Raw genomic sequence first — 21,878 nt, forward strand, 5'->3', positions numbered from 1 at the left:
TGGATGTTGCCAAAAGAGGTGAAATCCATTGCACCTTTAACATCAGCATAAAATGATTTTATGGGCCCTATTGTGGTACACATGCATTCAAATGTCTTAGTAATATTTTAACAAATAACATGCTCCGCCTCTAAAATGACTCTTCATTTGGACTAACATCATCATCATGGCGTGGGCAGGGAAAAGAGCCAAACATGTTTCATCCAGTCTCCTCCAGTCACGTGTCTGCTGCTAGCTGTGACCATCACATCAACCATACTGTAGCCTAAGACTGTGAGGTGTGTTTCCCTCCCAAAACCCAGATCTCCAGACTAACCTGCTTGCATTTGGACGATTGTAGAGGCAAAATTTCAGTCAACATGAAATCAAAACTGAACTACTGTTTTAATGCGTGTTCTTTGATGGCTAGTTCATAAGTGCATGCTGTTTCAATTAATAAAATCTTTCTTTTATTTTTTTACAGATGTAATGTAACTTGCTCATTGTCTGAAACATCCTTTCTTTTCATGATCTAATAAAGTTCAAACCTCACCTTACCTTTTTTCTCACTGAATATTCACTCGGAAATATGTCCAGAAAGATTACAGAAGCAAAATGGTTCATGAATGCCATCATTTCAGTGGAGATTGCAGGCCAATAATAGTACTTCCTTACACATCTTCACACTGCATCTCTGTGTCTTTTCCCTATTAATTGTCAGTTAACTTCCTTTTGAGGCTATTTTGATATTTTGTACCGATGGTTGTATTTTCTTCTTTAACTGCCTATGTCTCAAAGTCTGTGTTTGTGTGTGTGGGTGTGTGTGTGTTTGCGCTCAGCTGGATAGTGCACTCACTGCTTTCACTTCCCTAACAGTGTGCGTGTCCGAGCGGTGGTGATGACACGTGACGATTCTAGCGGTGGCTGGGTGCCCCTTGGAGGTGGCGGCCTCAGTCATGTGATCATATGCAAGGGGCGGCGCTCTGAAGGTCGTGGGCGGAGAGAGTACGTCATACGTGGAGAACGGCTACGCGATCGAGCAGTGAGTGTGTGCGTGTGTGTTCATGCCTGTCTTTGAGTCTACTGATGTTCCCTCAGCCTGACAGTCCTGGTCGTTCTGGTAATCTGGTAGTTGCCCTAACGAGTGGCCCGCCGGTGACCCGCCACTCTCTTTTTTTGTGCAGCCTGTGCTGGAATGCGCCATTCAAAAGGGTCTGGTCTACAACAAGGTGAACCCCATCTTCCATCACTGGCGTGTGGAGGAGAGGAAGTTTGGGCTGACCTTCCAGAGTCCAGCTGACGCCATCTCCTTCGAGAGGGGGCTTCAAAGTGTCCTTGAGAAGCTGGACAGAGGTACAGAAGCAGCAAAAGATAGTGAACAGGAAGCTGGAGTGAAAGGATTTAATGTAGTTTAGAGGTTTAAAGCCAAATAACCCTGTTGTTCTGGCCTCTAAACATACTATTACAGTGAAGACGACGATGCCATGCAAGGATATTGCTAATGTGAACTCCTAGTTTTATTCTTGAATCTATTTTTTAACACTTCCCTGCAGGATCTGACTCGCCATCCTCCTCGACACCTGAAGAGGGAGACACTGAGGATGACGGTCAAGCAGTGAGTGTTTTTATCAAATCAAAGTGCTTCACATTATCTGGTTCATCTTTGTGTCTGTCTGAGAATTACTTTGTGCCTAGATACTCATCAAGTCGTGATAGACATTGAAGTCAAAAAATCAAAACTGACTATTTATTGTCTTATGCGTTTCTGGTCTTATTGTGTATGATTCATTCCAAAGAAAATAGTCTTTGTACTCATCAAAACTAATCAAAATGTAATAACTTGCTTTGCTGTTTCCTGTGTAAAATCTTGACAATAATTTATTTTTTGAATACTATTCAAATGAAGTCAAAGCTGAATTAGTGAATGACTCATTCATAAAAGAAGAAAATCCAAACTACACATTTACACGTTCTATCCTCCATCTTGTTGCGTAAGCATGAGGTGGTTCTGCATGTTTGATGACTTGCAGTCTGTCTCAGTCTCATACAGGGAGTGAGTCGTCATCCAACAGCAGAAAAGAGATGCTGCCCAAACCCATTACCATTGTGACAAGTGAGTCCTCCTCCACCTGTTTTGTGCGCTCCACAGAGGAGTTTGCGTATGGGACAGGGCACACCTGCACGACGCAGACCCCGGCCCAGGTAAAGGATTCACGTTGCTTGAAAGTTGATTCTAGTATATCCGTCAATGCCGCGTCCATGTGTCCAAAAAAGGGAAATATAGTTTAAAAACAAACGTGTACTCTTTGTATTCATGTGGTTTTGAAAAAACTTTTAAACAATTTTCAAGAAATGGAGTAGTTAAATGGGAAAAATGTCATGTGGTTCAACCATCAATAGAAAGCAATAAAATTGGAATACATTTGAATGTATTCATATTATGTACAAAAAGCTTTTAAATAAATATTTTAAGATATTTCTTTAATATATAAATATGAATTTTTAATTAATATTAAGTTTGTTGGGAGTTGCACCATATGACATTTTACAAGCAGGATGACCAACAAGCTTGATTTTTATTTATTTTTTTGACAAAAGCTTTTTAAATGAGAGCAATTTCATTCAAATAAGCAGTGAAGCAATTTTGCTAAAAATACTACGCAAGGTTTTCTTTTCAAGAATTTCATCCTTTTTTAGTGAGGTTTTTTTTTGCTTCATAAGGCGATTGTACAGGGTGGGCCATTTATATGGATACACCGTAATAACATGGGAATGGTTGGTGATATTAAAGTCCTGTTTGTGGCACATTAGTATATGTGAGGGGGCAAACTCCTCAAGATGGGTGGTGACCATGGTGGCCATTTAGAAGTCGGCCATCTTGGATACAACTTTTGTTTTTTCAATAGGAAGAGGGCCATGTGACACATCAAACTTATTGGTAATGTCACAAGAAAAACAATGGTGTGCTTGGTTTCAACGTAACTTTATTCGTTCATGAGTTATTTACAAGTTTCTGACCACTTATAAAATGTGTTCAATGTGCTGCCCATTGTGTTGGATTGTCAATGCAACCCTCTTCTCCCACTCTTCACACACTGATAGCAACACCGCAGGAGAAATGCCAGCACAGGCATCCAGTATCCGTAGTTTCAGGTGCTGCACATCTCGTATCTTCACACCATAGACAATTGCCTTCAGATGACCCCAAAGATAAAAGTCTAAGGGGGTCAGATCGGGAGACCTTGGGGGCCATTCAACTGAAGCTGGCACGTTCCCTGAGTTTTTCCAGCAAGATGGTGCACCACCACATTATGGGTGCCAGGTCCGAGCATTCCTAGATGAACGGTTTCCTGGAAAGTGGATTGGTCGTCGTGGGCCAGTTGAATGGCCCCCAAGGTCTCCCGATCTGACCCCCTTAGAAGAGTGGGAGAAGAGGGTTGCATTGACAATCCAACACAATGGGCAGCACATTGAACACATTTTATAAGTGGTCAGAAACTTGTAAATAACTCATGAACGAATAAAGTTACGTTGAAACCAAGCACACCATTGTTTTTCTTGTGACATTACCAATAAGTTTGATGTGTCACATGGCCCTCTTCCTATTGAAAAAACAAAAGTTGTATCCAAGATGGCCGACTTCTAAATGGCCACCATGGTCACCACCCATCTTGAGGAGTTTGCCCCCTCACATATACTAATGTGCCACAAACAGGACTTTAATATCACCAACCATTCCCATGTTATTACGGTGTATCCATATAAATGGCCCACCCTGTATTACTCTGACTTTTTTTTACTTTATCCCCACCAAAAAAAATCTAAATTAATTTAGAAATCAAATTAAATTGAATTCAGAAATGAAAAACATGTTCATCACAGAAATGGTGCATTTGAGTCACTGTACACTCTTAGAAAAAAAGTACCGTTACAAAAAGTACTGATATGTACCATTTAGGTACTAAAACATACCTTTAGGTTACTAATATATACCTTCCTGTAGCTCAAGCTGTAAAGCATGGTTCTAGCAATGGAAAGGTCATAGGGTTAAGCTCCCAGGGAAAGCAAGATCTGAAATGTGTAGTGTAAGTCACTTTTGTATAAAAGTGGGTAGCGCTTTATTTTACAGTACTGTTCTGCATGTACATACTATGTACTTATTATAACAATTAAAATAACTGCGTAACAACTATGTGCTAACACTGAACCTACCCCTAAACCTAACCTTAACCCATGTAGTTACTTCATACTACCCAGTACTTTTTTACACTGTAAGTACATGTACTGTAGAATAAAGTGTAACCTAAAAGGGTCTGTCAGATTCATAGAAAAGATGTACCTTTTGAAAAGGTGACAGCTTTTTAGGGTGTATTCACACCTGTCTTGTTTGGTTCAATTGAATCAAACTCAAGTTTGTTTCCCCCCTTGGTGTGGATCTTTTGGGCAGGTTGAATGGATGAACCAATGAATGAATGATTTTAGCACGTGTGTTTTTGTTTAGGGTGTATTCACACCAGGAAAGTCCGCTAGTTCACTTGTTTTGGTCCAGACCAAATACACTGTTGATTTTGTTTTGTTTGGTGTGGTTCGCTTTCACACTGCCCTTTTTGTAAGTGATTCTTAAATTGTAAACAAAACCACACATGTGCTAAGGTCATCCATTCATTGGTTCATCCATTCAATCGTACCAGAGTTCTCTTGGAACCGGACTGAGACCACCTCTTCAGCTGGGTCTCGTTATGGTTGTTTGGTCCGCACCCGAGTGCAATTGCTGTATACACACCTGCCCAAAAGATCTGCACCAAGGGGGAAAACGAACTTGAGTTTGATTCAATTGAACCAAACAAGACAGGTGTGAATTCACCCTTACAATTTTTGGTTCACTTGCAAAAGAACCACACCAAAAAAACTAAACAAATCGACATTGTATTTGTTCAAGTGAACTAGTGGACTTTCCTGGTGTGAATACACCCATCCATGTATGAATGAAGTGCATGTTTATTGTATTTTTGAATAAATGAATTGATCCAGACTTAAAAATCGAGGGTCATGTCACTGCCTCTCCAGCGTTATATTCAAACCTCGCTCTTCTCTCACCGCAGATCCACACCCGACCAGCCCAGCACCAGCTCACCCAAGTTACCGCCGTTTCGAACCCTCCGGCACCCCCTCCGCCTCCTCCAGCTCCCCCGACCCCCCCCATAGTGCCCCCTGCCTCCTCCCCCCTCTCTCCGCTCTCGCCCACCATCTCCCTGCTGGAGGAAGGGGACCTCCACAGCCTCGACCCCTGCAAGGACCTGTGGGGTACGCGTGGCTACGAGGACTACCGCCGAGCCGGTGCTACACGGACCAAGGTGGGCGGGCTGACGGGGGGCGTGGTGGTGAGCGGCAGCCAGGACAAGTCGGAGCTTTGCGTGGTGCGCTTTGAGAAAGAACTGGCCGGCGTGGGCACCACGGGCTGTGATGTCACCGTCATGCTGGACACCAAAGGCTCTCAGCACAACTCTTCGCCCACCTGCATGCCCAACGCCGTGCCGGGAGTGTCGTCGGCCAGCGGCTCCCCGCAGGAGACGGGCAAAAGCTCGCCCTCGCCCTGCTGCATCCACACCTCACTCGCCACGCCCCGCTCTCGGACTCGCAAGCGAGGGGCCGGCGGAGGGGAAGCCATCTCACCCGACGACGACAGCTCCTGTCCGCAGGGCTCCTCCTCCTGTTCGTCGCGCTGCGTGTACTGCCGGTCCGTCTTCAGCGCCTCCGAGAACGGACGGGGCCGCTGCCGGGACGCTCCCGATCCGGCGCTACACTGCCTGCGCCAGTGGACGTGTGTGTGGTGTGCGGAGAGCCTGCTCTACCACTGCACGTCGGACTCTGAGGGCGAGTTCTGGGAGCCGTGCTCGTGCGAGGACTCGATGGGCGGCCGGCCGCACACGCTGTGCTGCGCCCGCTGGACGGCGCTGTTGGCGCTGTCTCTTTTCGTGCCCTGCATGTGCTGCTACCTGCCCCTGCGCGCATGCCTGCGCTGTGGGGAGAGATGCGGCTGCTGCGGAGGAAAGCACAAGGCCGTGCGATGAGGCCTGACCGGGGGGAGGGCGTGTGGGCGGGGCTTATTGTGACGGGACGGGAGCACAAATACGTTGTCGTCATTCGAGGAACAGCCGTAGAGCCAGATCTCCTACATAAACCTTCACGATAATATCCCCTCGCCCCCTCCGAGGCCGTCTGCTGCAGTCAGCTCTTTCTATTCTCTGCTCGGACCCTTCATGCTCGTACCGGCGGTGGGTGCATGGGTTCGGGGAGATCGCTCTCTGATTTGCTGGTCGTTGGGGTCAGGGGTCGTCTCCGGGAGGTGGGGAGTGAATGGGGGATCAGTGACGTGTAAACAATTAAGTTTTTTTTTTCTCTTGGGTTTTATTTTTTATTTAATTATGGAGAAAATATGAGATGAAAAATGTTTATAGCTATGGTTATCAGATCTTTATTTGAGTATCTAATTTTACTTGAACTACTGAAAGATATTTTTTGCAATTGATTTAACGAATACACTCCCCTTGTACCTCTAAGTTACTGAGTTTTACCTCAAAGTCCAGAGGAGAGGAAGGCAGATAGACTTATTTCGAGGACTGTGTGCTGTGGTGAGGTTTTGTATATGGTCTTTGCGGTAGGTTTTTCACGTACGTTCGGCCAGAACATATCTGTGAAGGAGAACATGTTGAAGTCGTATCACTTTTAGTTGTTTGAGAACAGGGAACGTGATCGAGGGCAGTTTCACCAAAACCACCACTTTCACCACATACATGCTCATTCTTCTGTCAAGAGAGTATAGTTGTATTGAACTTGCCAGCAACCAAGAATGTTGCCTATATTTGAAGTATAGACCAAAAACGTGGAGAGATAATCTAGACGTGAATCTGCCTAACATTTGCACAGCAAATGTGAACCGAGGCCTTGAAATGTAGTTGTACACGCCACCAAAAAACAGTGCAATTAGTTATTAGTAAGAAGTAAAGAATAAAAGAGCAAAGGCTTGTTGTGTGTGACACAACATTTGAACTTTATCTGTCCATATGGCAACAAGAGAAGTACTCAATCATTAACTATAACGAGTTACAGAGCACCTCACGTGTGCTTTTGGGTCGTCGCACCGTGTCCTAAACAGAGCAACGAACTGACAGGACATTTTTTTCTTGGTAGCCCCGCCCACAGTGAAATCCCATTGGCTGGCTGTGACTGTGTTACAGAATATAATTTTGTTTTCACTGTGGACAGGCAAATGACTTGACGCTGAAAACTTTGTTGTCTGGCTAAAGGACGCAAGAATTTAGACCAATCAGTTCAAACACTGCCTGGCATAACGGTTTGGACCTCAAAGTGTTAAGAAACATTGCTTTAAAGATCTCGAAGCTGCTATTTCAACTCCCCTAAACTTGTCTTACCTCGCTGCTAGTAATGAGGAGTTAGGGAATCAGACACAGCCCTGTAGTCAATGTTTGAGTTAGGAAGACAACGCCTCTAAATTATGATATCTATGATGGGGAAGAACTAACGTCCAAACTCCAAGAGGTTTCTCCATCAATGTTGTATTAACTGCTCATTAGAGTCACTTTAAAAGAAAAGGGTTTTTCAGCAAGATGAACCACTGGACCATTCGATCTACACACATGCATTGTATTTCATTGTCCATCTGGACTCATTTCAGTCCATTTTCGAAGACGTGAAACATTCTTTCTCACACACACTCACTCACTCTTTATGGGCAGAATATTAGACATGAGTAGAGAAACACAAAAAGACCCAAAAATAGCACTGGAAAAAAGAACTTAGCGAGATGAGACCACCCTTGAGGGCCCTAGTCATACATCCTATTAATAAATGTGCCTTTTGATTTATTTAACCAATAATCTATCATTTCTAAGTAACGACGTACCTAAATACTCATTTTCTTTTCCAGGTTGTTTATTTCTGCCAATGTGCATATTTTAATATGTATGTGTCTATTAGTTTGAAAAGTAATCAATGGAAAATATTACCTGTTTATATATTTATTGAGATATTTATTCTAATTCTTTATTTATTTTTGGAGACGGGTTTTTATTTTCTGTGCTGTCTTACTTCTCTGACTTTGTGCCAATTTGCTGCTTTGAGGTGTTACATATCGTGGGTTTGTATCATTAATTAAACCCTAACTCTATATTTTAATGAAAAGTTTGCACTCTGAATCGTGTTTACATGTGTTTATGTACTCTAATTGTGGGACGGCATCATTCAGCATTCACTCATAACCACAATATCAGTCTGGTGTATTAGAGCACAAGACAGCAATAGTGCATTGTGCTCCATTCAAACATCCAGTTGGAAAGGCCGAATATCATGAAGAAAAGTCATATTTCTCCCTATTTTCAAAGGAAACACACAAGAATTTATATTTTGCATAAAGAAAAGTAAGTTAATATTTTCAGGGCAAAATATTGTCCCCCCAAAAAACAAACAAAAAAACAGAGTAATGGAAATTCTGTGCAGACAATATTTTTCAAATCAATATCAATAAAAATGAAATTAAAATCTGTGTATTAGTATATTTAACAAACACTACCTATATCCTCATGTAATTTAAATAATTGTACAAATAATTTGTATTATAGTGGTCCAAATTACAAACTTACAGAGAATTGGGAGGAGGACGTGCTTGGTTGTCACGAAAATAGTGTTAAAAAATTATTTTCTTGAAATAAGAGCCAGACGATTTCTGACAGTTCTGTTTGATATACATTCAATAATCACTCTGACCACTAGCCGGTGCCAATTTTAACCACAAACATTCTTGATTGTCCACAGGTGGGTGCCTCAGTCAGTGTAATGCAATTCCAGAGAGTAGAAGAATTACATCGAGAGAGTTTTCACATTTATTTAAAAATGTAATATAAATACAGAAGAGCTGGATGGACAGAAAAGATCTTAAAGTGTGAGCATGTACCAATGTGTGAGCTCAGGACAGGTGCTGGCGCTTGTGTTTCAGGATCTCTGTCGAGGTGAGAGTCAGGTCTTTATTACAGATGTCACAACGATAGACCCTGGTCAGACCTGATGAAGATGATGAGGATGCTTGTACGCTTTCAGACTCTGAAAACAAAGAAAAACATTTACTGTGCAGAACTGATAAGCGATATTCAAATCTAGAGCATTTACAGAAAAAATACTGAAAATATTATTGCTAAGACATGAGAAGAATTAAATATAATTTTGTATTCGAAACTAAATATTAAGATATTATAATAGCTATAATATAATATTATTTATATTTTGAATAATTTTTCATTTTAGACCCCCCCCCCCCCCCCCCCCATTTTTTTTCAATTTTAAACTTGTGCAAATTTTGTAATATATATGTAAATATATTACATTGCTGATATTTGTATCTGTCAAAATAATTTTCGAAATCTACAGCCAGCCTAATTCACTTTCACAGCTTCATTGTGTTAATAATCATGGTTTTGCAAACTATTCTTCAGAGAAAATGTTGAATAAAGAGTTGGAAGCTTAATGGTGGTGACTTTGAAGTCATGTGACTGTGATGTAGTTCATTTAAAGCCTATATTTAGGTTTTTAATTACTTAATTGCTCCAAAATTCATAAAAGTTGTGTTCATGGAAATAATAATATTGGGTTTTTGTTGAGGGAACCAGGGTGACGCTAACTTCCAGGTTGGCCTAGAAAAATACATCATCACTGCACTGCTCTATAGTAATACATCCAAGCATCTTCTGAGCCTTATAGTGAAAAGACAAACCACAAAAGCTGACTTATAAGAGCACAATCCTGCTTCCTGCCGCTCACCTTCCTCAGCCTGCTGTTCCTCTGGGGGCCTGCAGGTGGCCTCGTGTTGCATGCGCTCCAAAGGCGTCAGGGGCATGTAAAGGTCACAGTGAGGGCAGCTCCAAAAACTGCGTAAACATTCACTGTACAGGTCCTTAGAGTCCTACACGACACGCATTAAAAAACATAGGAAGTGGTGCTATTAGAGCACTGTAAGAAAGGGGTTTTAAGCACATCCTGTTTGAGGAAGAGCACTTACACACAGACAGTTGTAGGTAAAGTAGCTGCACAAACGCAGGCCTCCTTTAATGGGATCTGGTTCGGTTTTCATGCCAGGAAACAGAGAGCCGATAGCCGAAGCGGAAGACAGATCGGGATCCAGTTGGGGTCCGATGTACAGGTTCTGAGACTGCAGCGCTGTCAGACGCCTCAAACTGTAACTAACCTATGAGAGAAAGTCATTATCATGTGCGTTTGATCAAGATTGATAGTATATAGGGGTGGGCGATATGGAAAAAATATATCACGATTTTCTTTTTGGAAATATCATGATTCACGATTCTTTGTCATGTTGGTTTTACTATTTTACAAGTTGTCTGAGCATTACAGGCAAAAATTTCCCTATTATAAACACAAAGCCTTTCAAGGTAACAAAAAAAAAAGAATGGCAGATATTTAGGCCAAAGTGGGCGAAGCTAAAAATATTTGTCATTATTTTATCTTTCTTATTAAAAAATAAGAACAAAGATACACAAATATGCACAATATACAAATAAAACAAACAGTGCTTTATTTTCAGTAATTTAGCAGGAGTATTCAATGAAATTGAATGAACAAATATAAAAATTAAAAATAGACTGATTCCTAAAGCAACTGTATTAAAGTTTTTCAGTCAAGAATAGAGAGTGATTTTTCTCTTTGCATTTTGTTGTTTTATTAACGTTAAAGGAATAGTTCACCCAAATATAAAAGTTCCACAATCAATTCTGTCATAGTGTTTTATTTTTATACCATAATTTACTCAAAAGTTGTTTTAAACCTGAATGAGCTTCTTTCTTCTGCTGAACATAAATGCTATTTTGAAGAAGGTGGAAAACCAAACAGTTGCTGGTCCTCAGTGACTTCCATAGGATTTTTTCCTACTATCAAATTCAGTGTGGACCAGCAACTGTTTGGTTACCCTCATTCTTCAAAATATCTTCTTTTGTGTTCAGCACAAGAAAGAAATTAATAGAGGTTTGAGACAACGTGTGAGTGAGTAGCACGATACTATGATATTTCTTCAAAAGCAGATCGTGGAGACATTTTTATCGTCCACGACCAAAAATCGGCATATCGCACACCCCCAATAGTACAGATGCATTATTATGTTTGCCTCTTTACCTCGGTGTATAACAGAAACCGCACGAGTCCTTCACAGAGCTTATCCAGTTCTCTGCGGGACACTTTGGGCCCGTCTGCCCCGAGTCCGGCGGAGGAGCCCGGGCCGCCCTGTCCGATCTGAGCCTGAAGCAGCCTCTCCCATTCACCCCGCAGACTGAGGGCCGAGGAGAGCACCTTCAGCGCAGAGTCTCCGTCAGTCAAACCCAGCTCCAGCCAGCCGTCCACCACCATCCGTGTGCAGTCAGCGTTACTGTCCACAGAGCTGGCCACCAGCAGCAGAGCCTGTGACAGAGAAGAAAAAGGACTTCTTAGCAACATATACTACCGTTCAAAAGTTTCAAGTAGGGCTCGCTGCAGTCCACAAGATCCAGGGGGCGGGGTTGGATCCACATCTAGGGGGTGGAGATTGGTAAGTTTAGGGGTGGAGATGGGTGGGTTTAGGGATCAGGGGGTGGAGATGGGTAGGTTTAGGGGTGGAGATGGGTGGGTTTAGGGATCAGGGGGTGGAGATGGGTAGGTTTAGGTATATGTAAGGTGGGAGGAGTTGGATCTGGATCCAACCACGCCCCCTGGATCTTGTAGGCTGCAGCGAGACGCTCCTCAAAAGTTTGGGGCTGGTTAAGATTTTTAAGTGTTTTTAAAAGAAGTCTCTTAATCTCAGCAAGGCTGCATTTATTTGTTCAAAATACAGTATAACACATGGTCCCACTTTATACTGGGTGGCCTTAACTACGATGTACTTACTTTTAAATTAATCATTTGATACAATGCACTAATTGTGTACATACATGTTTTTACATTGTAATTATATTTAAAAAAACGGAGTGTCTATTTACACTAGCTCTGCCCATTAACGTGTGATTGAGCTAGTCAACACTAAAAAAAGACGACAATTCAGCATCAGTTTCAGCGGCGTAGATGGTAGGCGTTTACCTTTTTACGCGACTCGAGTTCGAGCCCGCCTTTTGCTTTTTTTCTCCCTTTTCAAATGTCATAATCGCATCAGAAAGGCATTTATTTTCAATAAAAATTAAGGAAATAATCAAAAAGTTGAAAATAAAGTATCGGGTAAAAAACCTTAATTTCTTTTCGACTGAAGAAAGAAAGACATAGACATCTTGGATGACATGGGGGTGAGTAAATTTTCAGCAAAAGTTTTTTTTAAAAGTGAACTAATCCTTTAAGGTTTTATCATGATTGACTGCGATTTAACTGCGTTGACACACAACATGCCTTTGTTAAAATGAAATAAAACCACTTCTCATAAAGAACAAGAACATGGTCTTCTTTTTAATGAAATACCAATGGTTATATCTATAGGCTAATTATGCATTCATTATAATAACTTGTTTAACGTATTCTTCATTCTTTCAAGCAGACATATTTATTTCTATAAATAAATTTAGATTCATCTTTAGGGCTACTAAGGTTTTTTAAAAGTTAAAAAGTAAATAAATAAATTTAGATTAATCATTAGGGCTCCTAAAGTTAAAAAGTCTTGATTAACATTAATGACTCGGACAATAGCAACTAAATTAGGCTGCTATCCCTTTAAAACCGAATGCACGGATGCAATGTACTGATACACGTTCTCCCTACTGTTTACGTTCACTTAAGACGCAATCAACTGTGTTTACGTGAATACCTGTCAAAACGGATATTTCGACATCATTTTTTGTGTATTTCTCTGTTAATGCGACGTGAAAGAGTACATGTGCTGTGAGAGGTGCTTTCTTTCACTGCGTGTATGCTTCAGAAAACGGGACCGAATTGAGTTCTCTCTTGCGTCGTCAGATTTATGCATATGCCTGCTCTTCTCTTACTCCCACATATTGACATTTTTGAATGTTTTATGCGCCGTGCAGCAAGTGTGTTTTAGCTTATGTCCCGCCAGTTCATATGTTCGCATCTAACCTCCGAACCACACAGCAGATTCCTTCTGCTTGAATCTCTTCCCAAATCGTCTCGTTTTTATTCGTTGATGAAAATGTCAATAGATTTATGTCATAATTTTTGACATTCAAAAAGAGTTTTCGTTCGTTATCGTCTCGTTGTCGTCAGTGAAAAAAATGTAGTTGACAAATTATTCGTCAGCGAAATTAGCACTGCTACCCATCCCACCAAACCTGCCCCTAACCTTACCCGTATCCCACCTCAATAGCAGCAAAAGCGTTTTGTAATGTTATATGAACACAATAAGTACAATGTACCTACTTTTTGATGTAAGAACATAGCAGTTAAGGCCACTTAATATAAAGTGGGACCTAACATATTATATATATAAAATATTTTAAAATTTAATTTAATGCAGAGTTATATTTTACTTAACCTAAAACCATAAAAATCATTTTCGTTGCTTGAAATAAAATAATCTAACTTAAATAAAACCAAATATTAAAACCCTTCAACTTCAGCTAGTTGCCAAAGCAAATTTCATGTAGTTTAACTTAATGTACTAATGATAGAAATGAATAAATAAACTATATATACTGCTTAATATTTTTTTCGATACCACAATGCATTTTTTTCAGGCTTATTTGATGAATAGAATAGTGTTTATTTGAAAAATAAATATTTTGTAATGCTATAACGCTTTACTGTCCATTTTTGATTTGCTAAATTGCTGAATAAAAGTACTAATTTCTTTAAAAAATCCTACTTAGCCCAAACCTTTGTGTACTTTGTTTTTCTTGTTTGTTTTGTCTATTATCATGTTTTCAAGGTAAGTTTAAATTTAATGACTCTAAAATTGTAATGTTGTGTAGCCATTGAGTAATAAATTAATAAACAAAATTTTTCTCACATCTTGAATATATGTGAGTGTACAAATTAAATTTTATTAAATGTTTTAAGTAAAAATGATTTGTAAAAGTTTACTTATTTAATTTAATTGTTTTATTATTTCAGAAATATCATTGGGCTTTTTTATAACATGTACCAACCCTGCCTTGTCTTTAAAAGAGATTTATTGCGTTTTACACAGTCATGAGGGTCTGCAGGGGTCCGCTCTATCTATTTTGTATAAAAACTAAATGTTGGCAGCATTTCAGTGTGTTTCTTGGTTCAAACGGTAAATAAGGAAAAAAAAGAAAATTCTATATGAGGGTCACTATTTTCCCAGCCGTCACTGACCTGTAGTGCTGGTACCCGCAAACAGTTCGAGATGTAAGGCTTGTTTGTTTCCAGCAGGGTAACGAAAGCCAGTAACTGATGCCTGTTGCTCTGGCCTTTATCAGCACCTACAGAGAGAGGATGTAAGAGTACAGCAGTGAAACGGAGGACAGAGTCCATCATGATTCCTGTCCCATTACAAAGAGGTGCATGTACCGAACTCGCTGGACTCGTGCTCGGGGACATGCAGAACTTCAGGGTCACTGGCAAACACACTGGTTGGGTGGATCACAACGCCTTGTTTATTACGTGTGTGGAACACCTAACACGCAAACACAAAAGAATGTTAGCTGTCCAAAGCTGCCTGATATTACTGTGTATACTCGTGAAGCCGTTACCTGCTCTGAGTCTTTGCGGGTTGCGTTGTGCTCATCTGGCATGGCCAGCTGTGGGTAAAGGCCGCGGCACAGCACCAGTTTGAGCAGAGCCTGCTGCCGCGATGACAGATCTGCACTGGCGTATGCAGATTCCTGCAGCTCATTCACATTGTGACGCAATTTGAACTTGACTTCCTGTAAGAGCCAGGCAACCAAGGATTAGGGTCATATTCATATTAGGGTTCTCCTGGGTCATATTTCATAAATAACATTTTTCAAAAATAAAATAAAGCCTATTTTTGACTAGGATCACCAAGGCTGCATTTATTTGATCAAAAATACAGTAAAAAATACTGTGAAATATTAAAATTTTACATATTTTCTAATTTAATATATTTGAAAATGTAATTTAAAATTCTCTTTTCTTTCCGCCTTATGCTATAAAATCAAAATCAGCTGAGGCACCTGTATGTCCACAGCCTGTTCAGCATCATCTCTTCTCTTCTTGCTCGATCCTGCTCCTTCATCATCAGACCCAGACAAGGCGTCTCCCTCCAATCCTTCCTCCAGGCGCAGAACTTTCCTCTTGGTGTTCTCCTGGAGCTCATGGTCTCGTTTCAGCTGGTGTAGCTTCTGTCTCTCCGTAAGTCTCTCTCTGCGCCGGGCTCGGTCCTGCAGCTGTGCCCTGCCGCCTGTATTTGCCTCCAGCAGACCGTGAGTCCGCAGCAGCTCCTGCAAGAACCAGAAGACACTGTCAAGGTCAGTCACATGGGCAAACGCAGCTGAAGCTGTTAGAAAGTCACAGAGGAAACCGTTGATATAGAGCCGCTGACTTTAAACTGTCGTCTGAGGTTGACCATTTCATAAAGCCTCTGTTCCTCCAGCCCTCTCCTCCTGCACCACTTTCTGGAGCCACTTCCTCTGTCTGCTTTCACCTGTTGTCATCGGATATATTGATATTATTAGACAATATGGTTATTTTAAGTTACTTTTAGTTTACCTTTGATGTCATCTAAAACACCCTCACAGTTCAACTCTAAACCAGTAATAATCACTAGTAATAACACAGTTATATTTGGCAAATCTCAAAACAAATATCTATTTACTATACATGATCATTGTGGTATGTAAGTTCAATTGTAGCATGATTTTAGTTTTTGAATTTGTAATTTATTAGGACAAAATTGTGTATAATTATAATACTGCCCATTTAGAGTTTATTATTGGCTTACTAACACTTCTCACAATAGTTGAACACTGTCTATGAGTAGTATATTTTTATTTAATGCTATGTCAGCATCTTAGGCTATTTTCATGGCGAAAACAATTAAAAACATTAAATACAAGTATAACAAATACAATAAAAACCAGCAAACAAACAAGTTATAACACTGTCAATGAAGACTTTACATATTATGCATTATACAGTTAGGGAGCAAAAGGACTAAAAGTATGGAAGCCCATTTTTGCCATGAAATAAAAGAAAAAGGTAGCTTGTGACTTTTAATCTCACAATTCTGACTATTAGTTCTTAACATTAAATCTTGCTATTTTTCTCATAATTATGAGTTTATAACTCAATTTCAGCTTTATACCTCACAATTTTAAGAAATCTCAGAAATCTGTTTTTTTTTGTCAGAATTGCAAGTTTGTTAGACAAAATTAATTCCCAATTAAGCTTACAATTTATTTATACATATAATAATCCCTTGCAATTTAGATTTTTTTTTTCTTCTCTGAATTTTGAGTTTATATATCTATTATGAGGTGCCTAACGTTGTGGATGAAAGGATCTGTCTGTAATCTGTATCATGATGCATACAGTAAATGCACATTTCATTCAAGACATATTTTGGCACATTCCATTTCATATTAATATGAACAGTAATAGTATTAATAGTAACATTTTATTTACTTTATTGAATATTTATTAAGCAACATAATTATTGTACAAAGAAATGGTGAAAAAAAATAAAAAAATTTGTAATGCTCATGCAGGCCTCCAGCGCTGATACACAAAAACAGGCAAAGAGGCCGAAAGACTGACCTGCACCCAGGCATTAAAGGTGTTCATCAGAGAGAAGGGGTCACCCTGGTTGCTGTTCAGGGGCTGGCGAGTGGTGGAGCAGTCAGGGTTGTGCTGAGCACTGCGCAGAAACGGAGACTGGACACTCAGCGCAGCGGCAACCGTCAGCACCGGCTCCACCAGCTTAAAGACTGAACCCAAAACAAGCATTTTTCCTGGACAAACACAAGTAGGAGCATTTACAATACCATTAATTCATTAGCAAGCTTAACTAACCACACAAAACAGCAGCTAAGGGTTTTTTACCAATGACCACATCCACAGGCAGTTGAGCCAGCAGTCTGCCAATGGATGTGAGCTCCCCGTGTTCATCTAGCGCCCCCTGTTCTTTCAGATACATCACTCCAGTCTGAATACTAGAAGCGGGAGGAGGGTCTATGAAGGCAAAAGTGCGAGGGTCACCCAGACCCATGCTCTTCATCTGCAGAAACATCATTTAAAACATGTCTTAGTCCAGCATCTCACTTAGTTTTTATAATTATCTGTTAAAATTATGCCCCTTGACACCATGACTTAATTATACAAAAGCACTGTTTTATGATTTTCATGAAACCAAAGATTCGTTTCCCCAAATGTGAGAGGGCACCTGTAGGATGAGGGAGTCTAGTGCCACCCTGTGGATCTCAGGAACAGGATATGGGGCAAAGGCGTCGTAATCAGATTCAGAGTAGAGTCGGTAACACACTCCCGGTCCAGTTCTGCCTGCTCGTCCCTTCCTCTGTTCAGAACTGGCCCTGCTGATCCAGAACTCCTGCAGCCTCTGCATCTTGGCCTTCGGATCAAAACTCATCTCTTTCACCTTTCCTATTGAGAAACAGTGATGTTTCAACATTAAGAAAGGACGATGATATATAAAAGTTGGTGGCAGGCTCTGATAAAATGTTAGAATTTTAAATAATAAAATATTAGTTGTGCTCATAAGTTTGCATACCCCTTGCAGAATATGCAAATGTGTTAATTTTAACAAAATAAGAGAGGTCATGAAAATTGCATGTTATTTTTTTATTTAGTACTGTCCTCAATAAGCTATTTCACATAACAGATGTTTATGTATATTCCACAAGAAACCATCCCGATCCCCGACTGTTTTTCTGTTTTGTGATAGTTGTTCATGAGTCCTGCGTTGGTCCTGAGCAGTTCGACTTCCTGCTGTTCTTCAGAAAACCCCCCCAGCTCCTGCACATTCTTTGGTTTTCCAGCATCTTCTGCATATATGAACCTTTTCCAAAAGTGGCTATGATTTTGAGATCCATCTTTTCACACTGAAGACAACTAAGGGAGTCATATGCAACTATTACAGAAGGTTCAAATTCTGATGCTACAGAAGGAACAACCATGCATTAAGAGCCAGGAGGTGAAAACGTTTTGAATTTGAACATCAGGGTAAATGTAACTCCTTTTGTCTTCTGAGAAACATGTAACTATCTTCTGTAGCCTCTGAAGGGCAGTACTAAATGAAAAAATATGGTATTTAGGCAAAATAAGAAAAATGTGCACATCTCCATTCTGTTCAAAAGCCCCCCCCCCCCATGTAAACTTTTAAACGGGGTCATTTTTATAAATTCAGTTATTATTTTTCTTGTGAAGTATATATAAACATCTGTTATGTGAAATAGCTTATTCAGGACAGAACTAAACAAAAAAATAACATGCAAATTCCATGAACTCTCTTATTTTGTTAAAATTATTAACATATTCGCATATTCTGCAAGGGGTATGTAAACTTATGACCACAAATGTATATATATATATATATATATATATATATATATATATATATATATATATATATAATTTTTCTTAAATTTTAAAATGATAAAATATATATATAGTTATAATATAATATAATATATAATATATATAGAAACTAGGAAAATAATAAATAACAACAGGTACCTGAATCGACCACAAAGCGCACTCCATCTATAGTAACTGAGGTCTCAGCAATATTGGTAGAAATTATGCACTTTCTCACACCTGGGGGTGCAATGTCAAACACCTGAAGGTCAAAGTTCACACATAGAGAAATGATTTAAAACTAATATACTGACATAGTTTATAAACCATTCAAATGTTTGGGGTCTTTTTTAATGTTTTTGAAAGAAGTCTCTAATGCTCACCAAAGCAAAACATTTATAAAGTAAGAAAACACAGTAAAATTGTGGAATATTCTAACAATTTAAAATAACTTTTTTTCTATTTTAATATATTTTTGAAATGTAGCTTATTTCTGTGATGGCAAAACTGAATTTTAAGCATCATTACTCGAGTTAAGATAAGTGGAAATAAGAATCACAGATCAAAAGCTAATAAAACGACAACAAAAAAACATCTAGTGCAAAGAGATAATGACGAATCCACCATCTCCTGTCCTGAATGAACCTGCTCTAGTGCAGATGTACCTTATCCTGCTGGGCCAGTGAGAGTGTGCTGTGCAGAGGAAGGACGATCCAGCGCTGAGTGTGTGTGGCGTATGTCTGACAGGCCTCTTGGATGGTGGAGATCTCAGCCACTCCGCTGAGGAACAGCAACAGGTCTCCTCTCTCCTCCGGCGGGTACCGCTGGTCAATACCCTGCAGCACACGCAGGTACGGACGCGGGTCCAGTTTCTCAGAGCGGGACACGTGCTCTTCTGGAGGAATGGGCTGGTAGATCACCTACACACACAAGCACGCGAGAAACTTACACTGCAATTCATTCACAAAAAACAAAGTATTGAGAGCTCACCTGAATGGGGAAGAGTCTGCCTGGCACCTGCAGAACAGGTGCGTTATTGAAATAGCTGGAGAAGAGTTTGATGTTGATGGTGGCCGACATGAGGACCAGCCGCAGGTCTGGGCGCAGGGGCAGAAGGGAACGCAGCACTCCCAGCAGGAAGTCACAGTGCAGGTGTCTCTCATGCACCTCGTCCACGATCAGCACCTGGTACTGGCCCAGGGAATCGTCCCGCTGGATCTGCCGGAGCAGGAGACCCTCGGTCAGGAACAGAAGTTTGGTAGCTGTGGTGCGGCTGGTCTCAAAGCGGATCTGGTATCCAACCTGAAGACAGAACGTACAAGACAATATGTATTTGGAAACTGTTTTCTCTGCCAAGATACTTTAACTCAGTCCGTTTGCATTTAGTATGAGTTTTCTTGTCATATATTGTGATAAAGAAAAATTATAAAATTCATATTTCTTATAAACCACTTTTATTTGTATAGTGATTCTGCTAATGATTATAGCTATATACACAGTTATATTAATTAATGATTGAATATATGCATGGCTCTCTTTCTCTCTCTCTATATATGAAGAGTTCAGATGCAAAAATGCCATCTGAATTTTCCCTCTAAAATTGGCATTTTTATCAGACTCCTATGTTTACGTTCAGCAATTTTACTCTAATGACAATGTATAGGTCCTTTTCTATGCAATTAAAGTGAAATAACTGAAAATAAACATAGGAGCCTTATAAAAATGCTCATTTTAGAAGAAAATTTCAGACGGCCTTTGCATCTGAACTCTTCATATATATATATATATATATATATATATATATAAATAATTGTAAACCTGTATGTATATACATACATGAATATATAAATAGAATTATAATGTAAAATTATGAAATAAGCATTATTTTTATTAACTATTCTCATTAATTGGAATAGTATTTCTGTTAATAATTCCTGTTTAAAAAAAGGTCAGTTTCAACTAGCCTATTATATTATTATTATTATTATTAGCCATTAAAGAAATATGCAAACAGAAAATGAAGCCTGTAAACATTTAAGAATTTCTGCATTCATTCCAATAAGAGTACATTTTTATACCTAATTCTCATTTACATAATGAAAATCATCCTGTATGTGCAAATCGTATTTGTTTATTTGTTGTGAAAATGATACTGATCTTTGTACCTTGGAGCCGTACAGGTTGAGGCTCTCAAAGCTGACTCTCTTGGCCAGTGAGATGCAGGCAATGCGGCGTGGTTGAGTGCAGGCTATGTGGTTGAACCCTGATGCCAGCAGATACTGGGGCACCTGTGTGGACTTTCCACACCCCGTGTCTCCAGCCACCACCACCACAGGATGAGTCCTCACCATCTCCACTATCCTGTCCTGGTACTGGAAGATGGGGAGGCTTTTCTGCTCCTTTCTCAACTTGGAAAGCTTGCTGAAGCTCTGCTTCTGGTTGAAGTCTAGGAAATGAAGGAGGGCAAGACGGCAGTCTGTGATCTCCTGCCTGCCAGGACCAGAAGGGTCCCTGCGCCTCTTGTGCTCAGATCCTCCCAGGCGCTCCTCTATGTCTTTGGAGCACACTGAGATGTTGATCCTGTACCTGGCATCATAATCCTTTGGAAGCCCCAGATCCACAGATCCAGACTTCTTCCTGGCTTCTCCCTCGCGTGACTCCTGCCTGCTGGATTTGGCTGCAGACATCTCTCTCTTGGCTTTGAATCTCTGGAAGCGCTCAAAGAAGCTCCAGAACGCCTTGTGTTCGGCGCCGCCAGTCTGGATGTAGTCATGCTGGCGGAAAAACACCTCGTCCAGCTGGGCTCGACACCGAGGACTGTCCCAGTCCCAGCTCCGGCTCTCCTGTCGCTGATGGGACATCTTTAACCACACACAGTGCGATTATCTCACATTACTATTGTTAATATTTATAGTGGACTTTTCTCAGCTATTGTAAAGCACATTTGAAGCTACATGTTTGGGATATTTACGCTTCTTGAAAAGGTGCGATACCGGAGCGTTAACTTGAGGGGACCGTTTCTGGTCTGTCTGTGTTTACAGTCCGGCTACTGCGCGTGCCAACACACAATAGTTCCTACAGCAACAGTTCAGACGTTCAGCGTGTTTAAATGAAAATTACTACATCAAACATCAAATACTGTGGATGAAACCGGTTTGTGGAGTGCAAAGATGCCTGCATCCCTCATGCACTAGTATATTTATCTTTTTTTCCAGTTTATGGACAGTTAACATGATAGCAATGTCCCATAAAAACAATATTTTTAAAAATATTTTAAGTATAAATATAGTTTTATGACCTCACAGTAACTGACTGTAAAGATTGCTTTTGCACAAAATAAAATAATCCCCTCATATACCACAGAAGCATTTAAATAGCTGAGGAAAACAAACATA

At 40.2% G+C, this 21,878-nt stretch overlaps 2 protein-coding genes across 3 annotated transcripts; one reads left to right on the top strand and one right to left on the bottom strand.

The window, feature by feature from the left end:
• Nucleotides 1–361: 361 nt before the first annotated feature.
• LOC306888184 (putative ATP-dependent RNA helicase DHX34) lies at nt 362–21,527 on the bottom strand. 2 transcript variants are annotated; one of them, XM_079446360.1, is made up of 17 exons: nt 20,649–21,527; nt 19,474–19,785; nt 19,149–19,403; nt 18,643–18,745; nt 17,333–17,550; nt 16,993–17,167; nt 16,708–16,901; nt 15,494–15,595; nt 15,126–15,392; nt 14,682–14,855; nt 14,500–14,605; nt 14,305–14,411; nt 11,173–11,454; nt 10,049–10,234; nt 9,811–9,952; nt 8,951–9,096; nt 362–1,322 (listed from the first exon to the last, which is right to left on the bottom strand). In XM_079446360.1, the coding sequence occupies exons 1-16, from the start codon at nt 21,342–21,344 to the stop codon at nt 8,963–8,965; spliced, it is 3,453 nt and encodes a 1,150-aa protein (XP_079302486.1). In that variant the 5' UTR covers nt 21,345–21,527; the 3' UTR covers nt 362–1,322; nt 8,951–8,962. The 2 variants fall into 2 exon arrangements, with proteins under 2 accessions (XP_079302486.1, XP_079302485.1); XM_079446359.1 differs by lacking the exon at nt 362–1,322 and having other exon boundaries at nt 8,260–9,096.
• Nucleotides 1,999–6,050, top strand: LOC306888185 (uncharacterized protein; the record flags this gene model as incomplete). The annotated part of the gene is made up of 2 exons (XM_079446361.1): nt 1,999–2,181; nt 5,082–6,050. 2 exons carry the CDS (start codon nt 1,999–2,001, stop codon nt 6,048–6,050), a joined length of 1,152 nt encoding a protein of 383 aa, XP_079302487.1.
• Nucleotides 21,528–21,878: the final 351 nt, after the last annotated feature.

This window comes from Barbus barbus (assembly GCF_936440315.1).
Source record: "Barbus barbus genome assembly, chromosome: 22".
In the NCBI taxonomy this organism is placed as follows: domain Eukaryota; kingdom Metazoa; phylum Chordata; class Actinopteri; order Cypriniformes; family Cyprinidae; genus Barbus; species Barbus barbus.